The sequence below is a fragment of the Giraffa tippelskirchi genome, chromosome 12, assembly GCF_054371585.1.
Source record: "Giraffa tippelskirchi isolate mGirTip1 chromosome 12, T2T-mGirTip1v1.2.pri, whole genome shotgun sequence".
NCBI classification, from domain to species: Eukaryota; Metazoa; Chordata; class Mammalia; order Artiodactyla; family Giraffidae; genus Giraffa; species Giraffa tippelskirchi.
In genome coordinates, this window is record NC_137286.1 from 136,315,632 (window position 1) to 136,341,018 (window position 25,387).

The 25,387-nt window shown below is 39.6% G+C and overlaps 1 protein-coding gene across 1 annotated transcript in view; it reads right to left on the reverse strand.

Moving 5' to 3' along the window:
* Positions 1-601: 601 nt before the first annotated feature.
* LOC145530192 (ATP-binding cassette sub-family C member 4-like) overlaps positions 602-25,387 on the reverse strand; it is a 165,098-nt gene continuing 140,312 nt past the window's right edge. Inside the window, exons 27-31 of the mRNA XM_081551115.1 lie at positions 23,946-24,035; positions 14,936-15,108; positions 14,391-14,496; positions 8,559-8,693; positions 602-2,514 (exon numbers count right to left, since the gene is read on the reverse strand). Of these exons, the coding sequence (XP_081407241.1) occupies positions 8,559-8,693; positions 14,391-14,496; positions 14,936-15,108; positions 23,946-24,035 (504 nt within the window). The 3' untranslated portion in view covers positions 602-2,514. The remainder of the gene's footprint in view (positions 2,515-8,558; positions 8,694-14,390; positions 14,497-14,935; positions 15,109-23,945; positions 24,036-25,387) is intronic.

Consider the following 25,387-nt stretch of genomic DNA (forward strand, 5'->3'; position numbering starts at 1 on the left):
CTTAGGGTGACTTCCTAGAAGAGGTGACAGCTGGGCTGACCCTGGAGAAGGAGGATTTCTCCCCTACATGGACCTTCTCCTCTATTTTTTAGAACAGAGGGTATTCAGCAGAATCACTGAGTCATCATTTTGACTTAAACATCAGTCATCAAGAGTCTCCCCCACAGTACACCCTCATCACCTACCTCTGGAGCTGTGACACATGCCCGGGGGCACACGGAGACTTGCTGTCCTGACCTCCCTTCAAGGACTTGTTGTCCAGCAGCTGTAAGTGCTGCCAGTGGGCAACCTTAAACCACCAGCCCCTCTGGGGGCAGCGTATGTGCAATGACCCATCCGGGTGGAGGCGTAAAGGCCTGGTCATTGGATGTGTCAGGACAATCCTGAAGGGCCATCGTCACTCCAGACTCCCAAGGGGTCAGCTCAGGTCGTCTGGCCAGTGATCCAGCTTGATCTTTCCCTCTGCCTTACCCTGTTTCTTCCCTCCTGATTCCACAGTGTTGACCCCAAGGGCAACCCTGATACACATCCCAGCACTAAACTCCACCTGAGTCTGCATCCCAGAGAACCAGCCTGCAACATGTATCAGAAAACATTCCAGTACTTGGGGAGGATTTTTATTGAAAATTACTGGTTACACATGTACTTATAACATTTTAAACCCCCCCAATAAAATACAAAATGGTAGAAACAAGGACCTTTTGTGTGAATGTGGTTACCTTTCGTTTAAAATTCACAATCTCATGTTGTCTGACCAAATGAAATTAAGTTATATGTTAATAACAAAAGAAAACTGTATGTTGAACCATATGAAAATGCCCCTTTATAGCTTATAAAAAGACTGAATGTTAGCAGTTCCACGTGGCTGAATCTAATAAAAAAAATCCATTAGCATTTGAAATTTAGAGAACATTATACTTATGAATAACTCATGGGTAAAACATATAGTTAATGAATTAAATTAGGAATTAGAAAATACATAATACTATGGCTATTGACGGTGGTGAGTCCCAAAACTTGCAGGTTGCAGCTAAAGTGGATCTTAGGGAAAAAAGTCAGTTTTATATATTTCTATTAGAAAAATAATGACGTTAATAATCTCTTTTCAGTTTAAGAATTTGGAGGAAAAACCTCAAAGTTAAGGAAAAGTTGAAGGAAAGAATCAAATGATGAACTAAGGGAAAAAGAGAGCATCAATCAAGCAGAAAGGTGATTCTTTGAAAACAGGAAGAAGTTACGCAAGATTATTCATAAAAAAGAAACCTAAAAGAAAATTTAAAAAGCCAAAAGAACATAGTTAGAGATGCTTCAGATATTAAACATATAAGATATTGTGAATAAATTTATGCCAATCAAGCTCAAAACTCACAGGAAACAGATTCCTCCTAGAAAAATGAAACTTATCAAAATGACTCTGCAGAAATAACACACTGAATAGGAAAAAGATAATTACCAAAGTTACTCAGACAATGTGGCTACACAACACTGTGAATGTGATTAATGCCACTGGATTATGTGACTAAAAATGGTTATATGTCAAAATTTATGTTATATATACTTTACCACAATTTGTAATGTAAAAAAAATTAAATAAAATCCTCTATCTAGAAGACAGTCTAGCACCCATCTGTCTTTCGTTAGCAAATCCCCTAGAAGGGTTCCTATTTTGAGAAAACGTATTTTCCTTCTCTTTCAGAACATGATATTGTCTTCTGTATTTAACCATATATCCTTTTTTTTTCTGTTTACTTAAACTATAGTATATTGTATGTTTATCCTATCAGTTTTCTCTATAGTATTTTAATCAGAGGTCTTTTGGTGGAAAAATGGATCCTAGTCATGTTAAAGGAAATGGACACAAAACACTGACTTCACACAGTCTTCAAGTAAACAGAATCCCTGATATAATTGTAAAGTAATATGTAATTCTGGGAACAGTAAAAAAAAACAAACATCTGTGACAACTTTGTCTCAAATCTTAGAAAATGAGTTTAGCTCTGGAGTCTCTCAAGACACAAAACCTGGGAGACAGCTTTTATTGGTGGCCTGCACTCTGATTTGGATAAGAAAGCAAGTAATATAATATTTAAATAAACATAATAAATCCTTTTTCAAGAGCTTGAAATCATTGAGTGAGGTTGGAGAACTCACATTTTGTAATGTGTAAATATTTGTTGCTGGTGTAAAAAAAAGTAGAATATAGTTTATGCAGTGCAAAACCTATTTGCAAAAAGCCTTTGGAATAGATATGAACTCATGGTAGAATCCGGAGAAGGCAATGGCAATCCACTCCAGTGTTCTTGCCTGGAGAATCCCAGGGATGGCGGAGCCTGGTGGGCTACAATCTATGGGGTCGCACAGAGTCAGACACGACTGAAGCGACTTAGCAGCAGCAGCATGGTAGAATCACAGTGTTGACTCAAACATTGTTAAGGCTGAGGGCTGTCCACGGGAAACATTCATAATCACAAGGTCACTGTGAGTAATATCTGGCTATTTCCTTTTGAAGTACATCTGATGGAGAAAAAGACAAAAAAAACATGTTTAAAAGTTTTAAAGTCCTCCTCCTAAGGGAACACATTTCTAGGTTTCCTTCTTCATGTGAAGCAATCATATCACTATCGGAGGCATAGTTTTAAAAAACCAGGGCTGTATTTATTCTATGGGGGATGAATGGATGACAGGCGTTTATTCTTGGAGCTGAACCGTGTCCCCTCTGAAAGGCTGTTGCTAAACCACAAAAGATGTCACAATTCTTGGCCTCTAGAGGAGAAGAATTCAATTTGGGTCCAGTGACAAGGCTTGATCACTCAGAGCTTTTGTGTAATAAAGTTTTATTGAAGTATAAAAGAGATAGAGAAAGCTTCTGACATAGACATCAGAAGGGGGCAGAAAGAGGGCCCCCCGCTAGTCTTTAGGCGGATGTTATATAGCTACTCATAGTAGTAGTGTTAGTCGCTCAGTCATGTCCGACTCTTTGCGACCACATGGACTGTGGCCCACCAGGCTCCTCTGTCCATGGAATTCTCCAGGCAAGAATACTGGAGTGGATTGCCATTCCCTTCTCCAGAGGATCTTTCCGACCCAGGGACCTAACCCGGGTCTCCTGCATTGCAGGCAGATTCTTTACCCTCTGAGCTACAGGGAAGATCCATATAGCTACTAGCAGCCTGCTAATTAGAGAAAGGAAATGTCTCAAAACTCAGAGACTGACACCAGACCCCTCACACACAACATGCATTTTGAGATAACATCGGCACAAGGTGAATTGTCCCTGGCCATAAAATGATTGAAATGAATCCTGAGGAAACTCAGGTTTCCAAACAAATATAGTCTCATTGACATAGCTTAAGAGAACATTTGCATGAGTAAAATATACTGGCTTGTCAAGTCTGTTCTGAGTCTTAGGGGGAACTGACTTGAAGACAGAGTCTAGGGTAAACATATAGTTCATTAACATAGCATAAGACAAACATTTCCATTAGAAAAATGCATTGGTTAGCTCAAAGTTTGAGAAAAGTTAAGTTCAGGTGGAACCATGTCTTCACAGCAAAGAGAATTTTTAAAGAAACCTCTTTTTCAATTTGCATCAGCTCAGTTCAGTCGCTCCGTCCTGTCCTACTCTTTGTAACCTCACAGACTGCAATACACCAGGCTTCCCTGTCACCAACTCCCAAGGCTTACTCAAACTCATATCCATTGAGTTGGTGATGCCATCCAACCATCTCATCCTCTCTCATCCCCTTCTCCTCCCGCCTTCAATCATTATCAGTATCAGGGCCTTTTCAAATGAGTCAGGTCTTCGCATCAGGTGGCCACAGTATTAGAGTTTCAGCTTCAGCATGAATCCTTCCAATGAATATTCAGGACTGATTTCCTTTAGAATGGGCTGGTTCGATCTCCTTGCTGTCCAAGGGACCCTCAAGAGTCTCCTCCAATACCAGAGTTCAAAAGCATCAATTCTTCGAGGCTCTATTTTCTTCATAGTCCAACGTTCATATCCATACATGACTACTGGAAAAACCATAGCTTTGTCTAGATGGACCTTTGTTGGCAAGATAATGTCTCTGCTTTTTAACATGCTGTCTAGGTTGGTCATAACTTTTCTTCCAAGGAGCAAGCATCTTTTAATTTCATGACTGTAGTCACCATCTGCAGTGATTTTGGAGCCCAAGAAAATAAAGTCTCTCACTGTTTCCATTGTTTCCCCATCTATTTGCCACAAAGTGATGGGACCAGATGCCATGATCTTTGTTTTTTGAGTGTTGAGTTTTAAGCCAACTTTTTCACTCCTCTTTCCCTTTCATCAAGAAGCTCTTTAGTTCTTTGCTTTCTGCCATAAGGGTTGTGTCATCTGCATATATGAGGTTATTGATATTTCTCCCAGCAATCTTGATTCCAGCTTGTGCTTCATCCAGCCCAGCATTTCTCATGATGTACTCTGCATATAAGTTAAATAAGCAGGGTGACAATATACAGCCTTGATGTACTCCTTTCCCAATTTGGAACCAGCCTGTTGTTCCATGTCCGGTTTTAACTGTTGCTTTCTGACCTGCATACAGATTTCCCAGGAGGCAGGTAAGGTGGTCTGGTATTCCCATTACTTGAAGAATTTTCCACAGTTTATTGTGATCCACACAGTCAAAGGCTTTGGCATAGTCAATAAAGCAGAAGTAGATGTTTTTCTGGAACTCTCTCGCTTTTTTGATGATCCAACGGATGTTGGCAATTTGATCTCTGGTCCCTCTGCCTTCTCTAAATCCAGTTTGAACTTTTGGAATTTCACAGTTCATGTACTGTTGAAACCTTGCTTGGAGAATTTTGAGCATTACTTTGCTAGCGTGTGAGATGAGTGCAATTATGTGGTAGTTTGAGCATTCTTTACTATTGGCTTTCTTTGGGATTGGAATGAAAACTGACCTTTTCCTGTCCTGTGGCCACTGCTGAGTTTTCCAAATTTGCTGGCATATTGAGTGCAGCACTTTCACAGCATCATCTTTTAGGATTTCAAATAGCTCAACTGGAATTCCATCACCTCCACTAGCTTTGTTCATAGTGATGCTTCCTAAGGCCCACTCGACTTCACATTCCAGAATGTCTGGCTCTAGGTGAGTGATCACACCATTGTGATTATCTGGGTCATTAAGATCTTTTTTGTATAGTTCTTCCGTGTATTCTAGCCACCTCTTCTTAATATCTTCTGCTTCTGTTAGGTCCATATCATTTCTGTCCTTTATTGTACCCATCTTTGCATGAAATGTTCCCCTGATAGTTCTAATTTTCTTTAAGAGATCTCTAGTCTTTCCCATTCTACTGCTTTCCTCTATTTCTTTGCATTGATCACTGAGGAAGGCTTTCTTATCTCTCCTTGATAGTCTTTGGATCTATGCATTCAAATGGGTATATCTTTCCTTTTCTCCTTTGCCTTTAGCTTCTCTTCTTTTCTCAGCTATTTGTAAGGCCTCTTCAGACAATCATTTTGCCTTTTTGCATTTCTTTTTCAGCGGATATAAATTTGTATAGAGATGGGGGAAAAATAAAATACTATTAGTTTGTTTCCTCCTGCAGCTTAAGAGAGAGATAAAAAATGTCTGACACTTGCAGACTATTTCCTCCTTTTGGAGACCCCTGGCCTTCTTGCCTGTTACCCTCTCACCTCCAATTTTACGTGTTGAAGTCCTAAACCCCCCAGTACCTCAGAATGTGACTGTATTTGGAGACAGCATCTTTAAAGAGGCAATAAAGTTAAAATGAAATCACACAGGTGGGTCCTAATCTAACAGACTGGAGTTTTCATAAGAAGAGACCAGGACACAGGCTCACACAGAGCAAAGAGCATTTGAGACACAGAGGGAAGATGGTGTCTACAAGACAAGGAGAGAGACCTCAGAGGAAACCAACCCTGCTGACACTTTGACCTCAGACTTCCAGCCTCCAGGGCTGTGAGGATGTAAGTTTCTGTTTTATAAGTCACCTACTCTTTGGTTTTTGTATGGCAGCCCTAGGAAACTACTGCCCCCTTTAGCTTTATGTATCTAAAAGGGACTTTATCTACTATTTCAAGGATCATCCAAAAGAGTCAATCAGACAGTGATCAGCTCACCTGAGCTACAAGTTCAAGAAAATGTGATGTGGAAGCACCTTCTCCAAAATGTTGGGTTTTCTTTTCAGATGAATGAATTCTGTTCTATTAACGTGAAAACCTTGTGACTTAGGCTAATCGTCTTGGTGTTATAGCTCTGAACTATACATTGATATTTGATGCTTGCACATTCAAAAAACTGATAATCTGACAGTTTATCCTTCTAAGAGGATACAGAGTATGCAGAAATAATGTCAAGATGGGATGAGAATTAAGAAATGTATTTCTTTCTGTAGAGGTGACCTGAGCCAGTGATAGGACTGAAATCCAAGAGTGAGGTTCTATCACCCTGTGAACTTTGGTAACTGGCCCTACCTTGGCTACCACCTGACAGGAGCAGTGTTCTCAGGCTTGACGGAGAACGCAGTACCTAGGACAGCACCCAGCCTCCCCCAGTAATTCCCCCTCTGTGCTCCCTGGACCAGCTCTGTGACCTTGGGTGAGCCCTGGACCCACTCTCCTCATCCATGACATGGGATAAAAATGGACCATCATGAGATTATGTGAAATCATACATTTGAGAACTGTATAAAATAAATTATAAAGAACTACACAAATGTAACTTACCATTAATATTGTTAGAGTAGGTGCAGGGTTACTAGACCAGGAATCACAAGATTTCTAATTCTATGACCTATGTCTGCTTCAGTATGTATGTTACACTTGGCTTAAAATATTTACTGAAAGAACAAATTTCTAATTCTGTGTCTGCTGCAAACTAGCTTAACACCAGTTATATACATAGGACCACCTTCCTTCTAAAATACCTTGGTTTCCTCACCTGTACAAAGAGAGGGTTGAGTCCTATTATATTTTTATCTGGACAAATCTAAAATTCTGTGTTCTATTTTCTCATTACTCAGTGTCATGATAATATAATTTTAAAATGAAGACTTTGACATACAGGTGGTAACACCTCTTTTTGATGTGAAATGCCTAAGGTCCAAAGAGCAAAAGGGTTTGGGAGATTCCTGGCTCTCTAGGTCTCAGGATAGATAATCTGACTGGGAGACACCCTAGTGGATAAAAGCACTCTGTGAATTTCAGGCATAAAAAAAATACAGAGTTCCTTGTTCAGCTTCTCAACATTTGCACACAATGTAAGTACTTATGAAAAGTTCAGAACACAGACTTTCTTGTCCCTAAACTTAAGCACGAACTCTAACTCTGCCAACTTTTCAGCCAGCTCTGGGACCCAGGAAGTCTCCTACCTGATGAGCAGCGGAAGGCCCTGCTCTGCATTTCCTCATTTCTACAGAGGATTGAGAGGAGACAGTGATGAACTCAAGCCACATTTTGGATAAATCTTTCATATACAAGTACTAAGATACTGGGACATGTTTTCTCTAAGACATTTTAAATATTACACAAATAATCTTATTCTATTTATAAGTAAAAATCTGGGAAAAGCAAAAAAGTATGAAGAATGGAAAATACATCCATAATTTAACATCCAGAGATAAATTTTTGATGGGGAAGCCACATCCCACCCTGGGCCACGCATGTTAAGGGGCAAGAACACCAGACCTTCCCTCCCTCTATCTTCCCATCAATCCCAATCCCACTCCCACCTTGTCCCAGAAAGACTTACAGATAGCTGCATGAGAACGGCTAAGTCTCCTAAACCAGACCTCGGTTACCACTTCACCTCTGTTAGGAAGACACCACGTGACCTGAATGTTCCTCACTGAGCCCCTTCCTCACACCACGCACAGAGCGTAGTGCTTCACACACCCCATCTCTGAGAAAGTGCTCTGTGAACCTTCAGCACCATTCAGACTACAGTGTGAAGCTATTGTGAGGTCTTGATTTGTCCTGATGACAATTTCATCTTCTAGAAGGTAGAGGAAACATGGGTGTGGGCAAATGGACCTAATTCTAAACAACAAAGAATTAGGGAGAAAGTGATAATTTCAGGTAAGAGTTTTCTTTACAGACTAGGAAACAGAAGAGACACCTTTCTCTGGAAGATCTTCCTAGAATTGAAATATTCCAATATTTTCCCCCCTTAAACTCTCAAATTTCCTGGATATTATTTGACAGAATTTGTATCACACATGTGCTGAGCACCAAACAGAATGAATGTAAAGGGTCTGCAAAATGAGAATGTTCTATGTTCCATGAGAATCTGAACCCAGAGTCCAAACATGGAAAGTCAGATCCAAAATCTCCCTCAGGCACCGGTGCGGTCACACAGAGGGTGCACACATCCTGACTCCACCCCATCGCTGCTGCGGATTCTCAGCAGACCTGCCTTCCACCTGCCCTGTGTTGTTAACACCCAGTCATGAAGCTTCCTCTCTGGAGGCTTCTATTGAAAAGAACAGAGTGCTTGCTCCCAGACCCTTGGTGGAGATCCTGGGAAGAGTGAATCCTAGAGGTGAATTTTAATTACAGCTTTCCGCAGCAGGCTCACCTATTTTGCCATTTTACTGAGGACAGCAGCCTCCGCCTCGCCCAGTTGGTGCACCATCTTGTAAAACAGGCTGTTTCCATCTTGCAGCAAATTATTTGGCCGATTATGTTCTTTCCGGTTCCCTGAATCCAAAACCTGTTAACAGCAGAAAGAAACCCATTAGCACACATAGCCCAGTAACACATAACTCAGACAATATTTCAAAAAGGAGCAGGACAGTGAGAATTTGGGTGGTAGGATTGGTGGTATTTAAATGGTTTGATTACTCTGTTTTACTAGGCACACAAAGGTCTAACCCAACCTTTCATTATTATACGGTTATAGGAAAGGAAGAAAACAAAAGTTCTCTTTCATTTTCAGAAAAATGAAAGCTTTAATCATGACTATGATTAGTGGAACTGAACAGTCTGTAGCATTTTATATTCTGCCCAGGGCCTTTAGGATTGTTATCATCAGTTAGTGCTTTTAGCTCTCAGACTCTGAGCTTTGAGGGCTGTTTATAAGATACACAGAGTTGGGAAATGTCTTGTTTCAAGAAAATGAAACATTCAAGAAAATCAAACATCTGTCACTTCCGCAGCCCCTCCTTCAGGCTGGCCACCTGCCCTCTGGAGCATTAGACTTTGTAGCAGATTGACTTGTCTTTATGTCCTTAAAGCTTTCAGAACAGACAACCACTTGCTTTCCAGAAAGGAAACAGGTACAGTCATCCCTCAGAGCTATTGTGGGTTGAGTTTCAGAATACCAGAATATAATAAACATCACAGTAAAGTGAGTCACATGAATTTTCTGGTTTCCCAGGGCACGTAGAAGCTATGTTTACATTATACTATACCCAAGCACGTGTGAAATAGCATTATGTCTGAAAAAAACAATGTACAGAACTTAACGTAAAAATATATTACTAAAAAATATTAACTATCATCAGAGACTTCAGTAAATCATAGTAGTAATATCAAAGATCATTGATGTTACAGATCACCAGAGCAACTGCAGTGATAGTGGACATGTTTGATATATTGTGAGAATTACCAAAAGGTGACACAGAGACACAACGTGAGTAAATGCTGCTGGAAAAATGGCACCCATAGACATGCTTAATGCAGGTTTTTGACAAGCTCTCAATTTGTAAGAAGTGCAGTATCTGGGAAGCCCAATAAAACATGGTGTGTCTATATTTCTAAAGCAATCAGTAAAATAAGATTGCCTCAAAAATTAAAGGTTTGAGAAAGAACGTTACTGGTGATGTTTTTGCTGAATTGAAAGCCAACTGCTAATCATCAGCTCTAGAAAAGCATACAAGCTTTACACCTGGGGTGAATGGAGCACAGAGGACACTCCCAACTCTGTCACTGGGGGATGCCTGTCTCTTGGTGCCCTGAGGTCTAATCCTGCCGTTCCTACCAGAGGAGTCAGCAACCACAACCAGTTCAGACCAAGATGTAAGCAAGTGGCCAAGTTTACGTCTCCTGGTGGGACCTCCCTGGGACATCCCTGATGACCTCAACCAGGGAGCCAAAAACTGAAGGTCTCCCGACACAGAAGTGGGAAGAGCAGCTACAACAGTAAAGGGTAAGATCCTTTCCTAGAAACAAGGTCATTCATCACAAAGGTGACAGGCTCCAAAGAGAACCCTTGCATCTCCCTTCTCCCTCTGTCTTCCCCACTCACCCAGATGCTCAGTCTCTGTACCCAGAAACCAACATCAACCTCTCTCTCTGCCCTCAGATCCCATGTTCAATCCATCATGCAGTCTACTTGGCTTCACTTCCTTATCTACCCCAAGTCACACCATCTCACCATTTCCACTGCAGGCACCTTAGACTAAGCCAACAGTCTAGAGAGGGCACATTGTAAGATAGTGAATACTGAATTTGGAGAACTGAAAGACCATCAGTGTGCTTTTAGCTGTAACGGAAGGAGGGAGAGTAGAGTGGGACAAAACTAGAAAGTTGGGGACGGACTGGCCAGACATTGCTTCATAATCTTTAAAGATTTGTTCATAGACATTGACCAAGAGAGAAAAATTTGAGATTATAGAAATTTACCAGGAGATATTGGTAAGTAAAAGACAATTTCTCTTTGGAAGAAAAGCTATGACAAACCTAGACAGTGTATTAAAAAGCAGAAAAAAATAAAAAATAAAAAGCAGAGACGTTGCTTTGCTGACACGGTCCATCTAGTCAAAGCTATGATTTTTCCAGAAGTTATGTATGGATGTGAGAGTTGGACAGTGAAGAAGGTTGATCACTGAAGAATTGATACTTTTGAACTGTGGTGCTGGAGAAGACGCTTGAGAGTTCCTGGACTGCAAGAAGGTCAAACAATCCTAAAGGAAATCAACCCTGAATATTCACTGAACGGACTGATGCTGAAGCTGAAACTCCAATACTTTGGCCACCTGATGTGAAGATCTGACTCACTAGAAAAGACCCTGATGCTGGGAAAGATTGAAAGCAGGAGGAGAAGGGGATGAAGGAGGATGAGCTGGTTGGATGGCATCACTGACTCAGTGGACATGAGTTTGAGCAAGCTCTAGGAGATAGTGAAGGACATGGAAGCCTGGTGTGCTGCAGTCCATGGGGTCGCAAAGAGGTGGACACGACTGAGCGACTAAACAACAAATCGGTAAGTAAAGTGTGAAACAAATGAACATATTTTGATAACAGCAACAAAGCTGGTTTGTTCAGAGGATACAGATGTTCACATCTGCAGGTCAGGTGCTGATGATAACACTTTAGGACTGACCAGGGGACAGTTCAGCTCAGTTCTCTCAGTCATGTCTGACTCTTTTCAACCTCATGGACTGCAGCATGCCAGGCCTCCCTGTCCATCACCAACCTCCAGAGCTCGCTCAAACTCATGTCCATCGAGTCAGTGATGCCATCCAATCATCTCATCCTCTGTCGTCCCCTTCTCCTCCTGCCTTCAATCTTTCCCAGCGTCAGGGTCTTTTCCAATGAGTCAGCTCTTCGCATCAGGTGGCCACAGTATTGGAGTTTCAGCTTCAGTATCAGTCCTTCCAATGAATATTCAGGGCTGATTTCCTTTAGGATGGACTGGTTTAATCTCCTTGCAGCCCAAGGGACTCTCAAAAGTCTTCTCCAACACCACAGTTCAAAAGCATCAATTTTTTGACACTCAGCTTTATGGTCCAGCTTTCACATCCATACATGACTACTGGAAAAACCATAGCTTTTAACTAGACTGACCTTTGTCAGCAAAGTAACATCTCTGCTTTTTAATATGCTGCCTAGGTTGGTCATATTTTTTTTTCAAGGAGCAAGTGTCTTTTAATTTCATGGCTGCAGTCACTATCTGCAGTGATTTTGGAGTCCAGGAAAATAAAGTCTGTCACTGTTTCCATTGTATCCGTATCTATTGCCATGAAGTGATGGGACTGGATGCCATGATCTTAATTTTTTGAATGCTGAGTTTTAAGCCAGCTTTTTCACTCTCCTCTTTCACGATCATCAAGAAGTTAGTTCTTCAGTTCCTCTTCGCTTTCTGTCATAAGGGTGGTATCATCTGCATATCTGAGGTTATTTAAATAGCTGATAAATGAAGAGAAGCTAAAGGAGAAAAGTAAAGATATATTTATCTGAATGCAGAGTTTCAAAGAGTAGCAAGGAGAGATAAGAAAGCCTTCCTCAGTGATCAATGCCAAGAAATAGAGGAAAACAATAAAATGGGAAAGATTAGAGACCAGGTGACATACCCTCCAAATTCTGTCCTTCCTCAGTTTCCCTAACCAACCACACATTCCAAGGTGACGATATTTCTAAGAATTAGATGATAAAAAGAATCTGCTACCATTAATGCCATTAATGCTATAATACCAAAAACCAAAAATAAATCTTCAGGGTACATTTAGGAGCAAAGAATTTAATTGAACAGACCCTTAACAGAGCTGGAGATCAAGCCATCTTTCCGCTGCTATGTCTAAAGCCTGACAAAGGGCTTGAAATAGGTAAATTTCACAGCATCATTTATTTATAATGGAAGAATGGTGCTTTAGGGGACAATCTTTGAAATGTAATGTTGAGAGGTAAGAACAAAGTGACAGGTAAAATCTAGCAGTAAAAGGTTACTTTTCCAATTAGCATTAAGAACACAAAATGAACGACTAAGGATGCATGACACAAAACACTTCTAGAAATTAAGAGTCAGTGTTGGGCAATCTTGAATGTCACCCCATTCTTCATGAAAGTCTGCAGGTAGAGCCCACTTCCTACTGTGATGTCTAGTCCAGGTGACCGGATACACTGTTTGGAGCCTAGAGCATCCCTTTGGTTGAGGATGCCCCACTCCTGTCATCTGCCTCCCCAGAGCGCATTCCTGCCCATGTCCAGCTCAGTGAGTGAGGCTACAGTCACTGCCTCAGTGCCAACAGCCTGGTATCTATTCAGTGTCCCCATGTCCCATCTGGCAATGCATGTGAGGTAGGGTGGGAGGTGATATTCTAGGAACTGCCCGAGTCAAAAGAGGTAGTTCTATTATCATCAGACATAAAGAACTGTGGGTATTACTGACCACTCATTAGTGATTATTGCCTGTTTTGTATGGACCATCAAAATACCTTAAAGTATCTGGCATTCCTTGAGATTATTTGCTGCCAAAGTTTATCCTTTGAGGAATGCTTTTCTTATTTTATAAAGCCACAGCCTAACATTTATTGAAACTGAGCAAGCAACAGAGGAAAAGGACAAAGAAAGAGAGAAAATGAAAAAGAGAGAGAAAATGAATAGATGGGGGAAGGAAATAAAGCTAAGGAAGGAAATATTAAATTACTAAGGGAGAAAGAGCCAACCAAACCTGGAAGGAAGATACTAGACAGATATCCAGAGACCAAAGCCTGGAGCCTGCCTTATGTGCAGAACAGAGCTACTGTGTAAGAGACTCGCTGGTTGTTTATTTAGCCTCTCATTCCTGATTTGCTTTTCTTTCCAAACTCTCATCTGTGATGCAGAAGCTGGGTCTCTGCAAGTCACTGCAACAGTTCAGACTCTTTTGCCAGGTGGCCTTTGTTAGGTTCTGCCAGTAGGGGGCACTAGAGGGAGACCAAAGGTGGGAAACAGCTAATGTTCTTCCTGATTCTGCTACTAGCATCACCTCAGCAGTGGGACTTGACTCCAGCTCCCAGCTATTAGCACCTGGAGAACCAGCCCCATCCTGCCCCCTCAGAAATATGACCAGCAACCGGGAAGTAACCTCTCCTTGGACGTCTTAGCATCAATTCTTTAGGGCTTCTCTTCCAAGTTCTCAGGTCTGGAGATCTGTCCTAGGATATGGTGGCTGCTTTCTAAAATCATTACCCCAGTGTTTCACTTTTCTAGCCCTCTAATCCCTATGTAATAAATTCCTTATATTAAATCCTTTCAGTTAAAATACCGTTTTTCTCACTAGGCCTTTTCTTCTCATGGACTCCTGAGAAAAATCTACAATTTTAGCCATCAACGTCCTGGCAGTCTAAATTAGAGGCTAATTTTTTTTATAAGGGAACCCCAAAATGCTGAAACAACTATGACACAGTGAAAATGACTGTGTTCTACCCCACTAAAATATGGAGCTATAACTTGGGTTTGGAATATTTTAATGGTTGGCCATCATAAAAAAATGACAATTCAAATAAACTTTTAATACGAAAATAAAAGATTATTGGGTATATTATTTAATAGTGCATTCTAAAATATAGTTAGTACTTGAGTAATTTTCAGGAATGAGAGAAGAAACTAAGAGAAAAATTAATGGACATTCCTATCAAATTTTACATGGAAGGATACATTGAAAATTGAACATAAATAGAAACAGCTAAAATGGTGAGGGCCTTACCATTATCCATTCACAGTCAATAATATTGCTCAACCTGTGTGTAATGGTCACCACAGTACACTGGGCAAATCGCTCACGAATTTTTTTTTGTATGAATTTATCAGTTCTAGAAACAAAGAAGTTGATTTAATTCAGTAAAGACAGGAGAAGCAGACTTAAGACTTAAAAACATCTTATGGTATTTTTACAATGTTTTTAAAAATCAATACTTTAACATATAGTCTTGTTCCTAAAAAACTAAATATAAAAAGTCTACTTAGAAATTTACTATTTTTCATAAAATGATGGAAAATTAGTCTTCCCTCAAAATTGCTTGAAACTATCAGGAGCTGGATTTAGGAATTCAGCTCTCTTAGGATGCTTCATAACAATATTAACACCATGTAACGTGTCTTGGTTTTTTCCTTTGTTTTCTGGAATTAATATTATCAACAGATATCCATGAGGCCAAGTGAGCACTTAGAAACATTTCAAAGATTCGCTAAATGTTTTCCATTTACCACATTTACAAGTCATATTCAAGATTTCCTGGGGCTCATCCATACCCTGGATCCACGTATGATGTGGCTTTGTCAATAATCAATATCTGATTCTTCCTGAGAATAGCCCTGGCAAGGCACACCAGTTGTTTCTGACCAGCACTCAAGTTCAACCCAGATTCTGCTAATTCAGTATTCATTTTAGCAGGAAGACCTTCAATGGATTCTTTGAGTTGTACCTGTGGATACAGAAAGAATGGCATTTTTCTAAGCAAACTGCTACTGAAGTAGACAAGCCTCTTGGACATTAAGCTCTGACATCCTCAGGACTTCTTACGTGTCTTACATTACAGCCAGGTGATGGGGAGAGCTCCTCCCAGTGAGTGTTCACTGAGAAAGATGGTGGAGTCAACTCAGGACAGAAGGATCTCAGGGTCCCCCATCCCACCACAGGACACCCACCAGAAACCCCACTAGGGGCTAGTTAAGGAAGTCTCTCAAAAAGGGAAGCTATTTCTCCCAATGTGATTTAAACTGAAAAGTTAAAAGGATCTTTATGGTTGAGTCAAGTTTCCCAAAGTACATTTTGCACAGGAGTTGGTACACTAGAGAAAAGCTCAAAAATTTTACAGAAAATCTGGTTCTCTGAAGATATAAGTTTATTGGCCCTTTACTATTTTCTAAAGTTTAATATATGCAAGTTCAAGCAATGGCAAACTGCCCCTTATACATTAGTAATCCTGGAGCCCATTCTGATGATGGTTCTTTCCCAAGTTTAATCCTATAAACAGTGGACCAATCAAGTGCATTTTCTTCAGTGTCATAAATGCATTGTACTGAATGAAAACACATGAAAAAGAAAACATAACATCTTATTTCCCCCAGAGCATGGATATAGGTTGTTGTTGTTCAGTTGCTGAGTCATGTCCAACACTTTGCAACCCCATGGACAGCAGCACACCAGTGTTCCTAGTCCTTCATTATTGCTTGGAGTTTGCTCAAACTCAGGTCCATTAAGTTGATGATGCCATCCAACCATCTTGTCCTCTTTCATACCCTTCTCCACCTACCTTCCATCTTTCCCAGCATCAGGGTCTTTTCCAATGAGTCATCTCTTCACATTAGGTGGCCAAAGTATTGGAGCTTCAGCTTCATCATCAGTCCTTCCAAAGAAAATTTGGGTTGATTTCCTTTAGGATTGACTGGCTTGATCTCCTTGCTGTCCAAAGGACTCTCAACAGTCTTCTCCAGAACCACAGTTCTAAATCATCAGTTCTTCAGTGCTTAGCCTTCTTTGTGGTCCAACTCTCACATTGGTACATGATGACTGGGAAAACCACAGGTTTGACTACATGGACTTTGTAGACAAAGTGATGTCTCAGCTTTTTAATATTCTGTCTAGGTTTGTTATACCTCCTCTTCCCAGGAGCAAGCATCTTTTAATTTCATGGCTGCAGTCACCATCTGCAATGATTTTGGAAATAAAGTCTGTCATTGTTTCCACTGTTTCTCCATCTATTGGAATTAAGTGGTGAGACAGGATGCCACTATCTTAGCTTCTTGAATGTTGAGTTTTAAGCCAGCTTTTTCACATCCCTCTTTCACTTTTATCAAGAGGCTCTTTAGTTCCTCTTCACTTTTTATGACTTAGGGTGGTGTCAGATACATATCTGATGTTATTGATATTTCTCCGAGCAATCTTGATGCGAGCTTGTTCTTCATCCAGCCCAGCATTTCGCATGATGTACTCTGCATATAAATCAAATAAGCAAGGTGACAATGTATAGCCTTGATGTACTCCTTTCCCAGTTTGGAACTAGTCCAAATTGTTGCTTTGGAACCAGTTGTTTCATGTCTGGTTCTAACTGTTGCTTCTTGACCTGCATACAGGTTTCACAGGAGGCAAGTAAGGTGGTCTGGTACTCCTATCTCTTTAAGAATTTTCCACAGTTTATTGTGATCCACACAGTCAAAGGCTTTAGTGTAGTCAATGAAGCAGATGTTTTTCTGGAATTCTGTTGCTTTTTCGATGATTCAAAGGATGTTGGCAATGTGATCTCTGGTTCCTCTGGCTTTTCTAAATACAGTTTGTACATTTGGAACTTCTTCGTTCATGTACTATCGAAGCCTAGCGTGAAGAATTTTGAGCATTACCTTGCTAGCATGTGAAATGAGTGCAATTGTGTGTTAACTGGAACATTCTTTGGCACTGCCTTTCTTTGGGATTGGAATGAAAACTGACCTTTTCCAGCCCTGTAGCCACTGTTGAGTCTTCCAAATTTGCTGGCATATTGAGTGCAGCACTTTCACAGCATCATCTTTGAGGATTTGAACTAGATCAGCTGGAATTCCATCACCTCCACTAGCTTTCTTCATCATAATGCTTTCTAAGGCCCACTTGACTTCGCATTCCAGGATGTCTGTCTCTAAGTGAGTGATCACACCATCGTACCTATTTGGGTCATTAAGACCTTTTATTAAAGTTCTTCCATGTATTCTTGCCACCTCTTCTTAATATCTTCTGCTTCTGTTAGGTCCGTACCATTTCTGTCCTTTATTGTGCCCATGTTTGCAGGAAATGTTCCCTTGGTATTGCTAATTTTCTTGAAGAGATCTCTGGTCTTTCCTTTTCTATCGTTTTCCTCTATTTCTTTGAATTGATCACTTAGGAAGGCTCTCTTATCTGTCTGTGCTATTCTTTGGAACTCTGCATTGAGATGGGTAAACCTTTCCTTTTCTCCTTTGCCTTTTGCTTCTCTTCTTTTCTCAGCTATTTGTAAGGCCTTCTCAGACAACCATTTTGCCTTTTTGCATTTCTTTTTCTTGGGGATGGTTTTGTTCACCACCTCCTGTAGAGTGTTACAAACCTCTGTCCATAGATCTTCAGGTACTCTGTCTATCAGAACTAAGCCCTTGAATCTACTTGTCACTTCCACTGTATAATCTGTAAGGGATCTGTTTTAGGTCACATCAGAATTGCCTTGTGGTTTTCCCTACTTTCTTCAAGTTAAGCCTGAGTTTTGCAATAGGGAGTTCATGATCTGAGCCATAGTCAGCTCCCAGTCTTGTTTTTGCTGACTGTGTAGAGTCTTTCCATCTTTGGCTGCAAAAAATATAATCAATCTGATTTTAGTATTGACCATCTGGTGATGTCCATGTGTAGAGTCGTCTCTTGTGTTGGAAGACAGTGTTTGCTATGACCAGCACGTTCTCTTGGCAAAACTCTGTCAGCCTTTGCCCTGCTTCATTTTGTACTCCAAGCCCAAACTTGCCTGTTACTCTTGACTTCCTACTTTTGCATTTCAGTTCCCTATGATGAAGAAGACATCTGTTTTAGTTTTAGTTCTAGAAAGTCTTCTAGGTCTTCATCAAACTGTTCAACTTCACCTTTTTTGGCATTAGCGGGTGGGACATAGACCTGGATTACTGTGATACTGAATGGTTTCCCTTGGAAATGAACTGAGATCATTCTGTCATTTTGGAGATTGCACCAAAGTACTACATTTTAAGTTCTTTTGTTGACTATTTTTTTTGCAGCCAAACAAAAATAAATTGGAGACTTGAAGCCAGGCAGACTGGGGATAAGTCTTGCCTGGCTGTGCCAACTGGGCAAGTTCCTGAACCTACTCTATCTTAGCTTCCTAAACTCTAAGTAAGACTATAATACCATAATTATAAAGGTGAGTACCTCCTAACATTGTTAAGAATATTAAATGAGTCAGTACATGCAGAATTTGTAACAGATCAATAGATATTGCCCATTATTAATAATGCTATCGGCTAGCCCTTCCTCAAATTCTGCTTCACTTTTCTCCTTTGCATGTATCAGCACTGAGATTTCTTTACATGTGCATTGGCTTGCTTTTAGCTTCTCTAGGAGAATTTCAGCTCCAGAAGGACAGACATGTTGTCTCTTGACGACTGTGACAGCCCCAGAATCTGCTACATTGCCTGACGAGCTCTCAGTAGATATCTGTTGGCTGGATGAAGGTGGGCTTCCCTGGTGGCTCAATGGTAAAGAATCCACCTGCCAAGAAGGAGACTTGGGTTCGATCCTGGGTGAGATCCCCTGGCTAAGGAAATCACAACCCACTCCAGTATACTTGACTGAGAAATCCAATGGACAGAGGAACATGGCCCGCTATAGTTCATGGGATTGCAGAAGAGTCAGATACAACAAACAGCAACAACATGAATGAAGGCATAAGTGACTCTAATTGCGCAACATACCTGTTCCTGTAAATTAGAAACTAAATTCATATGGATAAATAATTTATATATAACACTGTTTTCTTATTAAGTGTAATTGTAAAGAGGATATATTCTTATAACAATTGACTGGCTCCAAGATATCATATCACACTTTAAATAAAGGAAAGCACTGAAAAAGTTATAATTTAAGGAAAATAGAACAAATAATTACTATTCAAAACTATACATCTCAGTATAAAATACTCCAGATTGTTTTTGAGCTTGGGAAAATAATAGAATATAGCAAAACTGAAAAATAATACACTGAGCTTATAAGGCATCCTGTTTCTATCATCACTGCATGTACTATATGTAGTAGGTGCTGATGCCCCTCACAGAGGGTGAAGATAGATGTCAAGTGGTTTCCAAATTTTGTGAAAGTTTCTTACTTTTCAAGAAGAAAATCTGGTGTGTGTCAGAAGGAGACACTGAAATGCAATCAACAGATGGGGAAGAGCTTTGACTAGAGCAGGGCCAGCAGTAAAGGAAGTTCACCTAATACAAGGCCCAGGGAAGTGGACATGTGACCTGTCTCCACCACAAGGACTGAACCACCTGGTTCCTGATGCACAGGCTGCTGATGCCCAGATTTCTTGCTTCCTGTGTGATGAGACACACTTGTGTCTTAACAGAGACACTATCAATGTCAGACATTTAACTGTACAATTTCTTCCCAGTTTCAACAGGACCCTTTTGTTATTGATTAGTTGCTAAGTCGTGGACCTTACGGACTGTAGCCTGCCAGGTTCCTCTGTCCATGGAATTTCCAATGCAAGAATATTGGAGTGGGTTACCATTTCCTCCTTCAAGGAATGTTCCCAACTCAGGGATCAATCCCATTTCTCCTCCATTGCAGGCAGACTCTTTATCACTAAGCAACTGGGGAAGCCCCCATTCTATACTCTTAATTCCAAATCCCCGTATCTAAGGTGTTTTGTTTTTGCTTTTTAATGGAAACAACACATCAATGATTCACTTCCAGAGTTTTATCTGCTATGACCTTTTAACCTCTGCTTGATAAAGTGATTCATCTTCAGGCACTACTCATGTTATATTTCGGGAGCTGCCTTTGCTTGTTAGCACCCCAATAACACTAATTTCTGATGAACTTTTATCAGTTTACAGTAAGTTGGCAAGTTTTCAGTACATGAAAAATGTATTTTCAGCATATTTAGAAAAATAACCAAAATGAGACAGGCAGCATCCATAGGACTGTCTTCCTTCAGAATGTCCACCTCTGCTAAGGAAGAAGGAGGAAACAGAACCAGAGAACCTTACAAAAAATTGTAAGCCATCTTTTCCTTTTAACTGAAGTTCATAAAGAGGAAAACATAGCGGTTCCCTCCTACTCATTCTCAGCTTAACTCTGTGAGTTTGGGTTCACATATCCAGTTAGGCATCATTTACAAATTAATAACTACGGTTTTTGGTTCATTTAAAAACTGACTTCATTGATTTAGTGATACCTCTTGATGAGGATGAAGGAGGAGAGTGAAAAAGCTGGCTTAAAACTCAACATTAAGAAACCTAAGATCATGACATCCTTTCCCATCATTTCATGGCAAATAGAAGGGGAAAAGATAGAAGCATTTCCTCTTCTTGGGCTCTAAAATCTGTGCAGATGGTGACTATAGCCTTAAAATTAGAAGATGATTGCTTCTTGGCAGGAAAGCTATGACAAAACTAGACAGTGTGTTAAAAAGCAAAGATATCACTTTGCTGACAAAGGTCCGTATAATCAAACCTATAGTATTTCCAGTAGGCATGTACAGATGCGAGAGCTGGACGATAAAAGAGCGCTGAAGAACCGATGCTTTTGAACTGTGGTACTGGAGAACACTATTGAGAGTCCCTTGGAAAACAAGGGGATCAAACTGGTCAATCTTAAAGGAAATCAGCCCTGAATAGTCTCTGGAAGGACTGATGTTGAAGCTAAAGCTCCAATATTTTGGCCACTTGATGTAAACTCATTGGAAAAGACCCTGATGCTGTGAAAGATTGAAGGCAGAAGGAGAAGAGGGAGACAGAGGATGAGATGGCTGGATGGCATCATCAGCTCAATGGACATGAACTTGGGCAAACTCCAGGAGATGGTGAGGGACAGGGAAGCCTGGCGTGCTGTAGTCCATGGGGTCACAAAGAGTCAGAGATGACTTAGCAACTGAACAACAATAACTTAGAGTGATAAATCACCCCTTTATCCAGATCCTCTAGGAATTATTTCTCTATCACATTTGTATGTTTTTCAATGAATGATTTCATAAGTTTTCTTTTAAAACAGTCATAAGGAATCAATTCCTAGAGAAACACAATGATGGGATGATTTCTCTAAGTGATATCACCAAAGTTAACAGGGTTAATTCCAGAAGCAATACATGGAAACCACATACTTCATTTTGTGAAATAAACTCACATTTCTTTCTTTTTATAGAAAGTTCCAAATGTAGTTTAAATAGAAGTAGATCTTAGTATTATCTACCACTTCAGCATTTTTATAATTTAGATTAACATTGTTTCTCTGTCCATGGAAAAATATGTTCTAAAATTCTACAGTAATCCTACTTGAGAATCTGTGAAAAAAGGTCTCAATCTGGGAAACAAATAGAAAAATAATTTACCAGTATTTCCAGTTATTTTTTAAGATGTGTCCCAATTTCACCATTAAATTTGTCCTATGAATTCAAGAGTAGTGGATCATCCTATCATTCTTTACATTTAATGGTTAAATGCTCTACACACCTTTTCTCTTGTAGAATTTGATTGTAAAAGACTCACAAACTTAAATGAAATCAGAAGTACATGTTTTTCAGGCAGGAGGTGAAGCAATCAACCCAATTTAAGAAAACAAAATTCATATGCTGCTGAAAAGCAGGGTGGGTGTATAAAGACTCAGTGGTGACATCCTTCAGAAACCAGAATTACTGGCTGGAAATGGTTATACCTCCAAATCTCCCTGCTCACAATCAAGGCTCATCTGTATATTACAGATTTCAGAGCTTCCCTGGAAGGGTGATGCTAAATGACAAACACACCAATTCAAACCAACATGGACAATCAATCTCTCAGATTTGTGTGATAAGAACAACAAAGATTAAAAAAATACGCCACACTTCTCTGAAATGAAAAGACCAACCAAACATTTAGTAGTTATTTAGGTAGAGTGTTTTCCCTGTGTTTTCCTCTAAAAGTTTTATATTATCTGGTCTTACATTTAGGTTTTCAATCCACTTTGAGTTTTTTTTGTATACAGTATTAGGGAGTGTTCTAATTTTACTCTTTTACACATAGCTGTCCAGTTTTCACAGCAGCACTAACTAAAGAGACCACCTCTTCTCCATCGTATAGTCTCGCCTCTTTTGTCACAGATTAGTGACCACAGGTGTGTGAGTTCATCTCTGGGCTCTCCAGCCTGTTTCACTGATCTATATTTCTGTTTTTGTGCCAGGGCCACACCATCTTGATTACTCTAGTTCTGTATTGAACTGGCCAAAATGTTCGTTTAAGTTTTTCCATAAAATCTTACCTAACAAACTTTTTGGCCAACTCAATAATATATTCTGAAGTCAGGGAACTAATTTCTCCAGCTTCATTTTTCTTTCTTAAGACTGCTTTGGCTACTTGGGGTCTTTTGTGTTTCCATTAAAACTGTAAATTTTTTGGCTCTAATTCTATGAAAAATGCCATTGGTAATTTGACAGGGATTGTATTGAATCTGAAGATTCTTTGGGTAGCATAGTCATTTTCACAATATTGTTTCTTCCAATCCAAGAACATGGTATATCCCTCCATCTGTTTTGTGTCATCTTTGATTTCTTTGGTCAGTACCTTGTAGTTTTATGAGTACAGGTCTTTTGCCTTCTTAGGTAGGTTTATTCCTAGGTATTTTATTGTTTTTGTTGCAATGGTAAATGAGATTGTTTTCTCAATTTCTCTTTCTGATCTTTCATCATTAATGTATAGGAATACTCATTCTTACTTTTTAAAAGCAAAAGACTGAGCTAGGTCCTAGGAGAAATTAGAAATTTGTCTATGGCTTAGAAGTCTAGGGTTTCTTCCAACAGTAGAATTGATTTGTAAAATGAGTGCAAATACACAAAATAGTTTGTATTAAAATACAAACTGACAGCAACTTACTAGTCAAAATTTTTTTTCATGCAAGGGTGAGGAAATTCAAAGAAGTGGGGCAAGGGAAAACATGACACAAATAATGGAAAATTCTCTAGAAATGAACCTATTCATATAACAACTGAGCAGATGTTCCAGGGTTCTGTTATCTGCATTAATGCTACAGCATTAAAATGACATAATTGTCAATAAATAATCATTATCAATTCCAACTATATAATTTACCTTTATAAACACTTTCCTATGAAACTTCTACACTTTACTAATGTGATCTTGTTTATATCTTTTAGTCAATAAGGAAAAACTACTATTGTCTCCACTTAGTAGATGTTTCCTAAGACCAGAGGAATAAAATGAATATTGGAGTGTAATGGAGTCATTAATTCACTAGGTCGCTAGTAGACTTTGATTCCACAGTTTTAACATCTAATTGAGTACTCTGCTAAGGACAAGATAATGTATCTATTTGTTCAGGGTTCTAGGGAAATAGTTAAAATGAAAACATGTCGCATTATATTATTGATTTTCATCATCATCAATACACACATTTTTACGTGCACCCATGTCATCAGTGTTTTCCTAGGAGGTAAATGAAGTTAGTGAAACCGATACACTTCCCTTAATTATCTGCAACGCTCTAAATGTAAACACACAGATACTGATGCTAGCAAGTTAATTACAGTTACTGTTAATAAATTACCTCTTCTAAGGCATTCCACAGTTCGTTATCCATATGCTCATTAAAGGGATCCAGATTTGTCCTCATTGTTCCAGTGAATAAAACAGGTTCCTAAATACCCCAAAATAGTGAATGTTATTAACTTAACCTTTGTTCATTTTCTCTCAATGTGTACAGAATGTCAAAATTAAAATGCAAAAACATCTAAATTCATTAATTATTAATAATAAAGTTGCAAATGTATGTTTACAAAACAGTATCTCTAAAATAATTTTCCATTGTACAAAGTGTGCTACAAAATATCTTCTGGACTACTGAACACTAACGGGAGAAAGTGTTGAAGAAGCTTTTTCATCTTAAGGAAAAAACTGAAGACAAAGGAAGATTTGGGTTTTTTTTTTTTTTAAATATCACCCTGGTAATAAATATCTGCTTAAACACACACACAAACTGAGGAAATAATTACATGAGAAACTTAACATCAAGATCTACATAAATTAACTGTCAATCCTGGTGTGACTGGGAAATACCAACAGCATGATTAGTAGAGGTTTGTGCCTCAAAGCAAACCATTAAATATTTACACATTAGCACTGAAGAATAAACTAGGCTGTTTTCTCCATTGGTCAGACTGTCTTCTAGGATCTGGAATCTCTCTACATGTGTGAAATGAACATCCCAACATGTGCAAGGGGAACGTCAGCTCCTGGGGCTGCAGCACCTCTGTCCATGGAGAGATCACCTCTGATTTTGGCATCAGCTGATTCCCACATTCTCTCACCTGTGTGTCAGAATGACCTGCCTCACAGAACCTCGTTATTAACTGCAAGGCCAGGAGGACCTGAAACCCACCCAGACCTGTGTCATGATACTTTAATTTAATAGTTCTTTAATAGTTCTTACTATTAATTTAAATAGTTTAATAGTTAATTTAAATAGTTCTTACTATTCATCTGCTTCAGGAGGAGTCATAAGTAAATTACTCTGGAAATATATGCCTCCTCTTGGCTTCCAGAGCAAATCCTGTACATAAGCTCATGTAGGCCATTTACATTTTCTTCAGGAAGGCTCAGTAAGCCATGTCATAAGAATATGGGCAGCGGTGAAGAGCCCAATAAGCTCCTTTCAGAGAAGGGGGCAGGACAAGGGGAGGCACACGTGTGGGAACAAGAGGAGACATGTATGCAGGTCAGGAAGCAACAGTTAGAAGGAGGCCTTCCAAACCTTCCTTCAGTATGGTCTCAGTTTTAAGTCTGGTGAGAGAGAAAAGAACACAGAAGACTCAGGGTGTGCCACCAAAAAAGAGATATCCGTGAGCAAATCCACAATTAAAAAGACATTATAAAGGGAGATTTATTTGCACAAAGTTGATTAAGTGGCCAGTATGCCTCCAAAGCACTGAAAATCACTAGTCATACAATATTTCAGAATGGGTATTGAACTAAAAAAACGCGAGATGCAAA